General features: G+C 39.3%; 1 protein-coding gene across 3 annotated transcripts in view; it reads left to right on the forward strand.

Moving 5' to 3' along the window:
• ALG12 (homolog of asparagine-linked glycosylation 12) overlaps positions 1–13,551 on the forward strand; it is a 110,330-nt gene extending 96,779 nt beyond the window's left edge. For 2 of the 3 annotated variants that reach the window (XM_088962527.1, XM_088962528.1), the window contains exons 18-21: positions 11,816–11,881; positions 12,822–12,915; positions 12,985–13,062; positions 13,156–13,551. In XM_088962527.1, coding sequence (XP_088818653.1) covers positions 11,816–11,881; positions 12,822–12,915; positions 12,985–13,062; positions 13,156–13,170 — 253 coding nt within the window. In that variant the 3' untranslated portion in view covers positions 13,171–13,551. The remainder of the gene's footprint in view (positions 1–11,815; positions 11,882–12,821; positions 12,916–12,984; positions 13,063–13,155) is intronic. The other variant, XM_088962529.1, reaches the window with a different exon arrangement.
• Positions 13,552–13,923: the final 372 nt, after the last annotated feature.

A 13,923-nucleotide genomic window follows, 5' to 3' on the forward strand; every position in this document is an offset into this window, starting at 1 on the left:
CAATTTATCCTTATCTTCACCTTTCCTTGGTTCTCCCTTTTTCATTCTTGTGTTACCCCCCCCCCCCCTCTTGTAGCTAGGGCAACAACCTGCTCCCCCTCAGAAACATTCATTAGATTTTTTCTGCTCTCTTCAAATTGGACTAGGGCATATACTTTTTGAACTGAAGGAAGTTCTCTACTTCCCAAAATCTGCACCCAGAGAGGCTCATAAGCCAAATTCAGCCCATGCAAGAAAGCAAAAACCTGCTGCTGGGAGACAAGTTTTTTGTAGGCCTGTGCATCTTCATCATTCTTCCAGTCAATAGTCTGATAATAGTCCAGTTCCTTCCAGACCATTGTAAGGGCTGAATAATATGTAGATTGGCCACGGTCCCCTTTCTTACAAGTAGATGATTCTACTTAAAGCTGGTAAATCTTGGCAAAATGACTCTGTTCAGAATAGGTTGCCTTGGCTTGTTTCCAAATTTCACAAGCTGTGTAAGCCCATATGAAATTTTTCTTTACATGAGGCAACATGGAGCCTAACAGTCATGACATAACCATGCTGTTCTCTTGATCCCATCGATCATGTTCAGCAGTACCAGAATTTGGTTCTTTTATTTTTCCACTTGTATAACCAGCCTTCCCCCTAGCTGTGATATAAAGTTTGATGCCTTTGGACCATTCCAGATAGTTCAGGCCATCAAAGGGGGTAATATGCAGAGAAATTCATGCCGTCCATTCCCCCATTTAGGTGTCCTTGCTGTGAAGTAATGCCAGAGGTTGCAGAATCCTCAGTAACCATTTCCACAGAAATATTACTGCTGTTTTTTCAAAAAACCAATCTGATATAGAGGGTTTTCTCTTCGGAAAAATAAGTAGGCTCCAAAAACACAGGTTTAACAGCACTGTAGGTCAATAACTCTTAGCTGAAACACTTCGGTTTGCAAGAGGAGGAGACAACCAGTCCCTACGACCTCAGAACCATGACATCCACAGTGGTCAAAATTTACTTATGAATGTAACAGTACATACCTGGCTTCCACAACCCACAGCACATAGAAAACCCTCAGAAAAGACAAGTTTGAATGCATTTGGCTGCCACCACAAACCCAGAAAAACACCTTACTGCTTTCGGTTGCCACCACAGATCTAGATATATCTTTTACTGCATTCAGCTGCCACCACACCCTTCTTGGTACAGCAACCAAGAGAAAAGAAAGAAAAAAAAAAGAGGGCTGAAAGTTGTGTCCAGAAGAAGCACACGATGGAGTCTTCAATCAGAATAGCTTTTTTTAGAAAAGAAAAGAAAACCAGATCTGAGAAGGTTGTGCCCAGATCAGAGCTCTGATACCATGTAGTTCAGTAGAACTAGAAGAGACCAGAGAGGAGAGAAGAGAGAAGAGAGAAATCTATTCAAAGTACTGTAGCTGGCGGCGCCTAAGTTAGTATTTATACTTAGGGCGACAGCTCATAACTAATACAATGAGAAAAGACAAAAAAAACCTGTACTAGGCCGCAGGCCTCTACACATTACAACAAGGCACACCTTTTAAATCACTGGATGTACCAATAGAATTAAGAAGATTGATGAAAATGTTCTAAATTTGAAAAAAAACTGAAAACTCAGAGAAACAATATATTGGATGTGCCATTTTCCTTTAGGAGTGGATTATTTTAAAGAACTTTTCCTAGTTTTGTAGAACATATCTGTCTTATAACCTAAGTTTCTAGAATACTTTGTGAAACTTCTAGCATTGTGGATTATCCTACCCCTAGTGGCAAACCAATTTTCATCTTCTAAGCTCTTTATATCTCAAGGACAAGTTATTTTCTTTTTTCTTTTATCAAATAGTGATGATGTGGGGTGGTTTGCATGAAAGCCAAACCCGTAAGGTTTATGCTAGCCTAGATGTATAGCTCACATGATGGACTAAGATTTTTCTTTCAAAGAAATCAATGTGCCCATGGCTTAGGGCCATGGGATTACAAAGTTGCTGTAGAAAGCCTAAGTCTAATAAGTTGTTGACTCGAGCTAATGCCTACAAATTTAAGCCAGAATTGTTTTTTTACAAATCAATGTGAATCTAGCTTTTATTCCATGGGCCTACTAATTGCACTAGCATGCCTAAGCCTAGTAGGTTGTTGACTTAACCTAATGTCTACAAAATTATGCCCATCTCAGAAGTCCCAATTAGTTGGTTATTAACTCAAGTGGAACCCACTTGATTTGGATTAGATTCTCTCAGTAAAAGCTTTGATTGCATTCTTGGTATTTGCTGGGGCTGGATCCTAAGATATTTCAGATAGGAATGCAAAATGTTTCAGTAAGACAATTTTAAGAGATGTATTGGGATACGGTTTTGATATGCATGGATATAGATGAAAAATCAAGGTGCACATGGATACACTAGAAAGCCCAAATAAATCCTATAAAATATATTAATAGTTATAAGTGCAATCTTCATATGATAAGTTATTTAAACATAAAAAACCATACTTCAAATCTTTGTATGTGTTAAATATTGAAACACAATTGGTGACCATTGAAAAATGACGAAAGAACTAAAATTTGTATTAATTTTCATAAAATTAATATAATTTTTATAAATAGTTTTTAGTATGTAGTTTTTAATATTCAATTTTATCGTTAATTGACAAATGGCCATAAAGAAGAGAAAGTTTGCTTAAGGATAGAAATGAATACAATTATAACAAACAATTAAAATATGGTATAGTGGTGAACTTGTGATTATAACAAACAATTGATTAGGGTTGAAACCTTCTTATTACCTATTTGTAGTTTTATAACTAAGGCCTAAAGGGTGTGTTTAATGGCATGTTTAATGCTGTCTTAAATGTATGATAGAAGTGATTAACGTTAGGGGTGCAACTTGGGCAGGTCCAGCCCAAAATTTTACATGGGCTGGGCTTGGATTTTTGGTCCTTTGGTTGGGCTTGGGCCCAAGAAGTTGGGCTTTTTTATTTTGCAGGCTAGGCTCAGGCCTAGCCCTTATGTAGCCTGAGCCCAGCCTGAGCGAGCCTGATCAAACTATACACATTCATATATATGTATATATGTAAAATTTACATACATATTTACACATACATATTTTGCATAAATATTTGCATAAATATACATATATATGTATAATTTCAGTATTGACCAACATGAGCCCAACCCAAGTTTATCATATTATAGTGTGAGTCGGGCTTAGGTTGGGAAAATCGAGCTTGACCTCAGGCTCGCGCCTTAAGCCCAAATTTTAGGGCCAGGCCCGGGTTGACCATAAACCCGGCCCAATCCGCTCGACTTGCACCCCTAATTAACGTTCACTTAAATGTAGGAGTTAACATTTGAAATTGAAATTTCAATTTAAATTAACATTAAATATAGGAGTACCAAGGATTAAAGTTTCAGTATCAGGTATCGTATCGGACCACTTGGATACGGATATGCTTGGAAACGCATGGATACGGATGAAAAAACATGGAGACGCTTGGATACATCAGGAAATGCATATAAATTCCATAAATATATTAATAACATTACATTTAAGGCTAAAATAGTCAAAATAAATGTATAAATGCATAGAAAATGTATATTCTAATGGTATTTGTGAATAAATATATTACAATTAATATAGCGGGATGCATAGAAATCATGCAATTTTTATTGATAATGTATCAAATCTAGAGTCCTAAAATATATTATATAAATTTTCATAAATTAATACATGTACAAAGCCATTATTTATTTTCAATTGAAGTTCATGTCACAAAACACATGCAACTATTATATGTAATTATTATATCGATTGCTTTTATTTTTATATTTTTTTCATTTTAACATTAACTAAATAATCAACTAAAAACTAATTCTCAAATGTTTGGTAAACAATAAAAATGTTATTATAAAATGTAATTAAAATATCAATTAATAATTTATATAAACATATAATCTTAAATTAAACTCTCTCAGAGATACTAAAATTTCTAAGATACATATTGTATGCAAATTCGTAATTTTTAATTACTAAACTTATTATATTATTATTTTTATAATTTTTTGAAATAAATTGTCATTTTTTTAAATAATAAATATATTTTTATTTAATGCAAATTAAAATATTAATTAATAATATAAAACTTTTAAGATACATTTCACATTCAAATTTATAAATTTTAAGTACTAAAATTATTATTCTATTATTAATATTTTTATTAGTATAAATTTTTTGAGATTAAAAACCTCTTTTTGATATGAATGCGGATTTGAGAAATTATTTACTCCATTAGTTTATAAAATATTAAATTTAAATAATATTATTTAATCTTTACTTAGAATTGTTGAACATAAATATATGTTATTTGTTAGGATTACATGTAGGCATTAATAAAGAATTATTTTGCTTCACTTTTTAACAAGGGCTAATGGTTGCCTTAGTGGCATACAGACGTGTTCAAGTCTGTGCGCATGCGCAGTGATGCGTATTGCTCCGATACAGTCCGATTCAGAGGATACATATCTATTCGTAGCGTTTCCCGTATCTCTTATGACCGATACTGATATGATACACCCCGTATAGGAGTTATTAAATGAGAACCAAATTAAAGTTTCAATATAATCCAAAATTCCCAATGTATCGATCGATATACACAGTGTATTGGTTTGTATTGGGCCAACTATGGAATTCTATGTGTTTTCCATATCGGGTCCTTGCCTGAATGATATTCATCAACTCGTATCAGCTGATAAATTGTAAAATTTTAAACCTTGCTTAGGATCTATCTTTATTTTACAAGCTACACTTAACTCAGTTTTAGTTCTGTAGAGAACACTGATGTGGGCCCCACAGCTACGGTCCCACTGTGTTTGTAGGATGGAAGGTGTTCTAGTCTTCCTAGGGTTAGCTATTGGTCATTTAGTTGTTTCAGTTATTTATTTCAGTCTTATTTTTGCTCTATTTGTTATGTAAAGACTAAGGGCAGATCTGTCCTTTCCATGTAATAAGCATAACCTATAAATATTAATTAAAGTGGCGGCGGCAGAACATTAAGCTTCTGCTCCTTTTCAACTCTTGTGTTCTACTGCTTCTCCTCCCTCTTCCTCCTCTTTTCTCTTTACCTTTCTTCTTATTTTTGAACCTGAAATCAATTAGGGTTCAAGACTGATAACAGTCCTGAACTTCTACTTGGTATCAAAGCTAGGGTTTCTCATGTGAGTCTAGTCCAGCCGATCCCATGAGAACCATCTAAGGCTGGAAGCTGAGAAAGTAGAGTTCATTGACTGGTTCTTAGAGATCTCCAGAGGATTAGCATTTGTTTGAAGAATTGCCACAGTTGCAGTGAGTTGGTGATCAGGAAGAATCAGAGAAGGCTAGGGTTCGGGTAACCTTAGAAGGCAGCGAACAACATCCTATTGTAAGTTTTTTATTTTCTGAGATAAGTATTATCAGAGAAGATAGGTTGGACCTATCTAGCAAGGGCGGCCAAACCACTCTAGGGTTTATCTTTCTATTCTCTATGGTTTTGTCTTAATCCTACAGCAAACCCTAGTACTGGACTGAACCTTGTGATCTAATATTGCGGCAAACCCTAATAGTTCTCTCCTCAACATTGATCAGTTTTAGGGTTTCATATTAACCCTACTACAAGCCTTATCCGTACGGTACTGTCTGGAGTGTACAGCTGAGAATTTGCTTTTAGAACTGATTAAAACCCCAATTCGGCTTCAGCATATCAGATTGTTCTTCAAACAGTTTTTCAATTTTCTTTTGGGGTTTCGAACTCTTCTAAGGGGGTGAAAACAGTTTGGACTGTTGCTGTTCTGTGTGGTTACTGATTTCATATCAGTTTTACACCTGTTTCATGTACATCTACTGTGAGTACAGATTGGTTCTATACTGATTTTGTGATTGTGGTTGATAGTCCAAGTGCTGGTTTTGACTGTAGTAGCCCTAATTTTGAGACTTTTGGTTCTTGACCGAAATGGAGTTTAAGAATCAGGCAGAAGGCAGTATTGGGAACAGTAGTTATGTGGTATGTGGGCATTGTAAGAAACCCAAACACACAAAAGAAACATGTTGGAAGCTACACCCTTATTTGGTCCCGGAAAAGTTAAGAAGCAAGAAGGGTAACATTCATGTGGCAGTGCATACTAATTCAGCATCCTCGTCTGGCACGAGAGGCACATTCTTAGAGACCTTAGCCATAGTTCGGGCTGCTCTTATACAGTTGGATGGGGAAGTTGGGAACTCAACTCAGTTACCACAGTCACCATTAGCCCCTGCCACATTTGCTTCCGCAAATTCAGGTACTCGAGCCTCAGCCTGCCATGCCTCAGCTCCAGGTACCACTAAACCCTGTTGGGTAATAGATTCAGGTGCATCCGACCATATGACTAGCTTGCCTTCATTGTTTACCACTTATCATTTATCTTCTGGTAGGGATAAAGTATCTATTGTTGATGGCTCTCTTATCCCCATTTCTGGCAAGGGTGACATCAAGCTATCGGATACCATCTCCTTGTCTTCTGTCTTACATGTCCCTAAACTTGATATAACCTCCTTTCAGTCAGTAGTATTACCAAACACATGAACTGCTCAGTAACCTTCTTCCCTGACCGGTGTGTTTTTCCGGACCTGAAGACGAAGAAGGTGATTGAGACTGGCCGTGAGACGAATGGGATCTATCTGCTCGGGGAGAGTTCTCGTCGGAAAGAGCCAGGGGATAAGAAGTCACTTGTTTTCTAGAGTGAGTTCGGTTATACTTTGGCACAATCGATCGGGTCATTTGTCTTTTCGGTCCTTAAGGAGTCTGTTTCCTAATTTGTTTGAGTCTGTTGAGTTGTCCCAGTTGCAATGTGAAAGCTGTGAGTTTGCTAAACATTGTAGACACTCTTATTCGTTGAGCAATAAAAGGAGCAATCGTCCTTTTGATCTTGTGCATACGGATGTTTGGGGGCCATATCACATTCCTTCCATGGGTGGGTACAGATATTTTCTGTCATTTGTTGATGGCCATATCTGATTTTCTTGGGTTTATCTTATGCATCTATGAAATGAGGTTCCCACCTTGACCCAAAACTTTCACCAAATGATCCTAACCCAGTTTGATGCCAAGATCAGAGTTCTTAGATCTGATAATGCAAAGGAATACTTTGCTAAGCCATTGGCATCTTACCTTCTTACCCATGGGGTTACTCACCAGAGCACTTGCCCTTATACACCTCAACAGAATGGGGTTGCAGAAAGGAAGAATAGGCACATCTTGGAGGTGGCTAGAAGCATTATGTTTACCTCCAATGTCCCTATTCGCTTCTGAGGTGATGCTATCCTCACGGCGGTATATCTTATTAATCGGGTTCCTTCTCGGGTTCTTGATATGTCATCTCCTTTTTCCCTTCTATACCCAAATGAGGAGTTGTTCACTGCTCCCCTCAAAACATTTGGTTGTACCTGTTTTGTTCAGCTTCTCGGTCTCCATTACTCCAAGTTCGAAACCAAGGCCTCCAAATGCATCTTTCTTGGTTATGCACAAACTCAAAAGAGTTATTGCTGCTATGATCCTGTCTCAGGGAAGAGATTTGTATCAATGGATGTCACTTTCTTTGAGGAGACACCCTACTATTCTCGGGTCTCTCCTCAGGGGGAGAGTAGTGAGTGTGGAGATTTGGGTCATTTTCTTCAGGGGGAGTGCAGTGAGGGCAAGGTTGGTCATTTTCTTCAGGGGGAGTGCAGTGAGGACAGGGTGAATACTTTTGGGGTTGTTCCCTTACCTATTCCAGTGGGTGATGAGGGTTGCAGTAGCGAAGGTGGTCAGGGGGATCGGGAGTTGAGAGTCTATCATAGGCGATGCAGGCAGGTTGATCCTGGTCATCAGCAGTCCTGGCCAGCTCCAACCTCTTCTGCGGCTCCAAGTCCAGATATTACAGTCCTAGGGCCCACAGAGACTCCTATTGTTGCTACCTCACCCCCTGCAGATGACCTTGACCTTCCCATTGCCATCCGTAAAGGAAAACGGCATTGCACTACATCTACAGCCCACTGCATCTCCCAGTTTTTGTCCTATGATCGCCTATCTCCCTCCTACAGGTTCTATCTCACTTCTGTTGCTAATGTCCCTATTCCAAGAACAGTGCAAGAAGCCCTATCAGTCCCGGAGTGGAGAGGTGCAATGCAATTTGAAATGGATGCCCTGTTGAGAAATAATACCTGGGAGCTAGTTGACCTGCCCAAAGGAAAGAAACCAGTTGGATGCAGATGGGTATTTACTGTGAAGCACAATGCGGATGGTTCCATTGAGAGGTACAAAGCTCGGCTAGTTGCAAAATGGTTCACTCAGACTTATGGTATAGATTACTTGGAGACATTTGCCTCGGTAGCCAAGATGACCACCATTCAGGTTCTATTATTTCTTGCAGCAAGCTACACTTGGCCTTTGTACCAAATGGATGTTAAAAATGCCTTCCTGAATGGGGACTTGCAGGAAGAGGTTTACATGTAGTTGCCTCCTGGATTCTATGATACAGAGGCAAGTAAGAAGGTATGCCGGCTCAATAAGGCATTATATGGTTTGAAGCAGTCACTTAGAGCTTGGTTTGACAGATTCAGACTAGTTCTTGGGAAGTTCGGTTATGTACAGGCCCAGTCAGATCATACACTATTCATCAAGAGGGTGGAGTCCTCACTGACACTACTTGCAGTATATGTTGATGATATTGTGGTGACAGGAAATGGCAGCCATGAGATTGAGTCCCTCAAACAGCTCCTTCATCAAGAGTTTGAGGTGAAAGATCTGGGTACACTACGGTACTTTTTGGGTATTGAGGTTGCTAGATCTAAACAGGGGATCTTTGTCTCTCAGAGAAAATATGTTCTAGATCTGTTGGCTGAAACTGGAAAGCTGGGTGTCAAACCTGTAGATACACCCATTGAACAGAACCACAGGATTAGTGTAGAGAGTGGGGAGCTGCTTGAAGACAAAGTTATGTTCCAGCGGTTAGTGGGAAAGCTCCTATATCTATGCATCACTCGGCCAGATATCAGCTATGCAGTTAGTGTTGTCAGTCAGTACATGCATTCTCCTAGAACCACGCACCTTCTAGCAGCAGAAAGAATACTAGCATACTGGAAGAGATGCCCGGGTAGAGGTATACTGTTCAAGAACAATGACCACATGAAGGTGGAAGTCTATACGGATGCCGATTGGGCTGGGAGTGTTGACGACAGAAGGTCTACCTCTGGATATTGTGCTCTTGTGGGAGGTAACCTGGTCTCTTGGAGGAGTAAGAAATAGAGTGTTGTCTCCCGATCTAGTGCTGAAGCTGAGTAAAGGTCAATGGCTAACGGAGTGGCTGAAATTCTTTGGCTGAGATCACTACTTGAGGAGTTGGGTATTGAGTATGAGAAGCCCCCGATGTTGTATTGTGATAATCAAGCAGCTATTAATATAGCACACAACCCGGTGCAGCATTACAGAACTAAACATATCGAAGTTGATCGACACTTTGTACGAGAGAGGGTCTCATCACAAGAAGTGTGTCTCCCATACATCACCTCCAACATGTAGCTGGCAAATATCCTCACCAAAGCTGTACCACGGAAGAAGCTAGAGGTGGATCTATCCAAGTTGGGAATGATAAACATTTATTCCCAACTTGAGGGGGAGTGTAGAGAACACTGATGTGGGCCCCACGGCTTCAGTCCCACTGTGTTCTTTGGGTGGAAGGTGTTTTAGTCTTCCTAGGGTTAGCTATTGGTCATTTAGTTGTTTCAGTTATTTATTTCAGTCTTATTTTTGCTCTATTTGTTATGTAAAGACTAAGGGTAGATCTGTCCTTTCCATGTAATGAGCATAACCTATAAATATTAATTAAAGTGGCGGCGGCAGAACATTAAGCTTCAGCTCCTCCTTTTCAACTCTTGTGTTCTACTGCTTCTCCTCCCTCTTCCTTCTCTTTTCTCTTTACCTTTCTTCTTATTTTCGAACCTGAAATTAATTAGGGTTCAAGACTGATAACAGTCCTGAACTTCTACTAGTTCCGACCATTTGGGGTTGTCTACACAAAATTGTCCCACTATCATGCTCTATCAAGAGTCATGTTTTTTGTCCCACTATCACGTGAATCTTGTTTTTCCATTATGTTCTGTTTAATGCCATATCCACTGTTAAATTATTGGAACTTAAATCATTTCTATATACTTCTACTCATGTCCTTTTTGGTCTACCCCTAACCCTTCTGATGTAATGGTTTCTGGTCACATATCAGTTTTTTTGTCTAAGTACCTCGTCAATTGGTCTACTCCCAAGTGGCCTGTGACTCATGGGCTAAAGTGGAGCTCCCTAGTGTAGTGCAATCCGACTGCTTCCTAGAGGAGATGATATGCTCCTCTTTGTAGACGGCGGGAACTGAGGGACCTGCGAGAACTGAATCAGAGAACCCGGGGGTGTTTACCCGGCGAGGTCACTCCGATGGCTAAGTCAGCACTTAGTAGAGTTGAAAATGATATAAGAGAATGAGAGAGCTAGAGAGCAGGGATTACCTCTCCTTTCTCGCCCATGGGGAGTGAGGCCTTTATATATTGGAGTCCTCGTGGGTTTGGTGGAGCAGTTCCTAGATTCCCGTTGTGACGGGACCTGCTTTCATGTTAGGTGGGGATAAAGCCACCAACCGGTAAGGTTGCCCATTTCCACCTGACTCGGGGAGTGGGTGAGCTAATATAGCCGTTACAAGTCACAATCCCATAAAATGCGGGGTACGGTGGTGAGATCCTCGGGGTTGTCATGCAGTGGTCGGTCCAACTAGGAGGCGAGCTGCCTGTGTAGTGCCGAGTTGTCAAAGTTGCCAGGCTATGAGGGTGAGCTGCCTGTGGCGAATTGCCTGTGGCGAGTTGCCTGTAAGTGGCGAGCTCGAGCTGTCTAGTTGTCAAGAGGCTGCACTTAGTTGGCATGAGGTGCCAGGTGTCATAATGTCATTGGAGGGCCAAATCCGCCCTCATCACCTTCTACCTCTTCAACTTGCAACAAGTCATTTCTTTTATGGGTGTCGTTGATTGTCTTCTATGCACCAAAATACCTGTTACCATGAAAGCCGACATTTTCAAGGTCTACTGCATGAATCATGATCGTTCAGTTCTACTTACAGGCATAAACTACACTATAGCATCCCCTATTGGGAACTCAGTCTGAGGCCATTACCCAGTGTTGGTGCCAGCTATTGGGAGTCTTGGAAGGGGTAGGCTGGATACGGTCCTTACCTTCAGCATTTTTTTTCTTTTCTTTTTTTTTTATTTTTTGGCAGAAAAGTGGCCACTCTCAGACTTGAACCCACATTCTCATGCTTGCCAGCTTCAGATTTTGCCATTATTAGCAACTTATTCTCCAATACACAAATCTATAATATTTAGGGCTTTCAGTTGAGTCTAAAAGTCTGGAACTCTATCCGACAGCCAATCTGAATCTGACAATTTCAGATTTGGGTGATCCATTTACTTAATCAAATTGGATTTTAGAACTTTCATCTGTTTAATAATTGGATCAGATGCAGATTTGATTCCAATGCAATCTTATTAAAATCTGCTGATCTAGTTCCAGATAATTTTTATAATATATATTATATAATTATATATACGCACAAATAATATATGAAATTATTTAAAACTTATAATTAAGAGATTCAATATTTCATATTTATATTATACTGGGGATAAAAATAAATTTTGCTCATTGTGAAAACCACGTCACCCTGATTTGATCGTTTATGTGCTAAAACTGTGTCTACTCATCACATTATCTAGTAATTTGTATGATGTCTTCTTTTACAAAATCAGGTACTCCAAAGAAGAAGGGATTGCCATTGAAGAACTTGGGAACAGGAATTTCACATATCTTTTGAAGTGAGTAGTTCCCAATGACGTTTCTTGCTTATAATAGTGATTCACCGGATCCTTGGCCTTTCTTTTTTTTTTTTTGCATCTGTTTGTTTCCTTTTTTTTTTTTTGGGGGGGGGGGGGGGAGGGGTGGTAGAAAGTGTCTTCGAGATAAGCATATATGTTTTTCTGCATACTTCATATGAAATATATTCATCTGTCAAGACTTCACGTACAAATATGAAGGCAAAGCTTGGGTTTGGGACACAGGATGCAGTGCAATTTGTGGGCCCATATTATAGGCAATGCGTTCCATGGTCGGGGGATCAGATCCTTCATATTTGTATATGTGGTGGAATAAGGTCCTCTTATAATCAAGAAATACACTGATTTGCTGATGAGATGATTAATATTCATCTGGTCATGCTGATTTAATTTCTTCTGTAGACAGCCTATTAAGTGGACTGGTTTAGTGGTTGGTGCCAATCTTGTGAACCTACTGATATGTGGTGCAAGTTTTGAAGGCTCCATACTGCACTATGCAACCTGTCTCCCGGGACCGAAGACATTTCCATTTCTTTTGTATGGCCATTGTTGGCTGTTTATTGTTTATTATTTATTTTGAGGTTTATGCTCCATAGAAACTTATCATTTGAAAACAAAGTGCTTCTGTCTCGTGATGATACTAGAGGACTGTATTATTAACCGTTAGGCACCAATCATTATCAGCCAGGTTTTGGACACTACTGGGATCAGAGTAGTGCAACTGCAATTATATTAGAAAACTTTATTATATCCAAGTTTTATAATATTTCTTGCCAGTTTTCTTCTATTACATAAAACAAGAAAATATATACATAAACTTATTCATATTTGTACATTTATCCATAGTGATACTAGCAGTCAATCACTTAATATGAAATGGGAGTCATCTCATGCATGGGGTATTTATTTCTTTCTGTTACAGTGAGCATCCCAATGTTCCTGGGTTCAAGTGTTTATTTGCTGTAAGCGGGTTCTCAAGGGCTCATCTTCATATGGGATTCCCACCCTTTTTACTGGTAAAGATCGATCTTTCTCTCCTAGAAGTAAGTAGCAGGAGTTAATTGACTGCTTTGTCATGGGCACAGCTGAAGGAGCCAAAAGTATTTATTCATGGAAACTTGAGAAACCTAGACATCATGCACATGCAATGGCCAGGTTGCAAGGTATGTATTTATACGTCTCTCTCTCTCTAGTTGAAGTTAGATGGGTGAGAAGTTCTTTACGTAGACTGTCCTTAATTTTGATATTTGTATTAGACAACTAGGGATTAAAAGATGGCTCCAAAAGTTGCAAAGAAGATCACTATCAAGATACAATGACCTCAATCCCTAACTGTTATCCCCAGCATCAGAATAGAGAGCTAACCTAGTATCCTGTGGCGGTTCTTGCGTAGCGATGTTGTTGAAGAGCTTCATCATTTGAAAATAATTCCTTTTGATATGGCTGAGAGATTTGTCTAGGTATGAAATCCATCCATCATGAATGTACCTATTATGGTTTAACCTGTATTTGTAGATGGTTCGTCACAATTTTTTAGTTAAATTATTGCTCTGCCTTAACTTGGGTATCTATTGTCTGAGGGATATGTTGCGGTTTGTAAACGTTTTCTTATAATTTTGATGAACGTGTATGCATATTATTAGTATTGTGTATGATACGTCTTATGCACTCTTAGGGTGGTTGCATCCTTGCTTGTGTTTAGGGTTGCAACTTGGATGGAATGAGCCCAATCCGTCCTAACTTAAGGGTCTGTTTGATTTGCAGCCGGACTCAAAATTGGAATAGAAATCCTTTGGAGTTAGAATCGGAATGGTCTATTCCTGCTTGTTTGGCTCAGGCTAGAATAGGAATTGGAATCAGAATTGGCTGGATTGGGTTCTCATTCCGGAGGGGGAGGGAATGGTAGCCGGGAATGCCATATGATGGGAATAGGATTCTGATTCCCCTATTCTTGCAAACCAAAAACAAAAAGATCCTAAGCTTTTTTTTACTAACTGGGCTTGTGTGTTGAGGCGTTGAGTAGC

This window comes from Nelumbo lutea, chromosome 1 (assembly GCF_056320005.1).
Source record: "Nelumbo lutea isolate HS-2025 chromosome 1, American lotus-T2T, whole genome shotgun sequence".
Classification (NCBI taxonomy): domain Eukaryota; kingdom Viridiplantae; phylum Streptophyta; class Magnoliopsida; order Proteales; family Nelumbonaceae; genus Nelumbo; species Nelumbo lutea.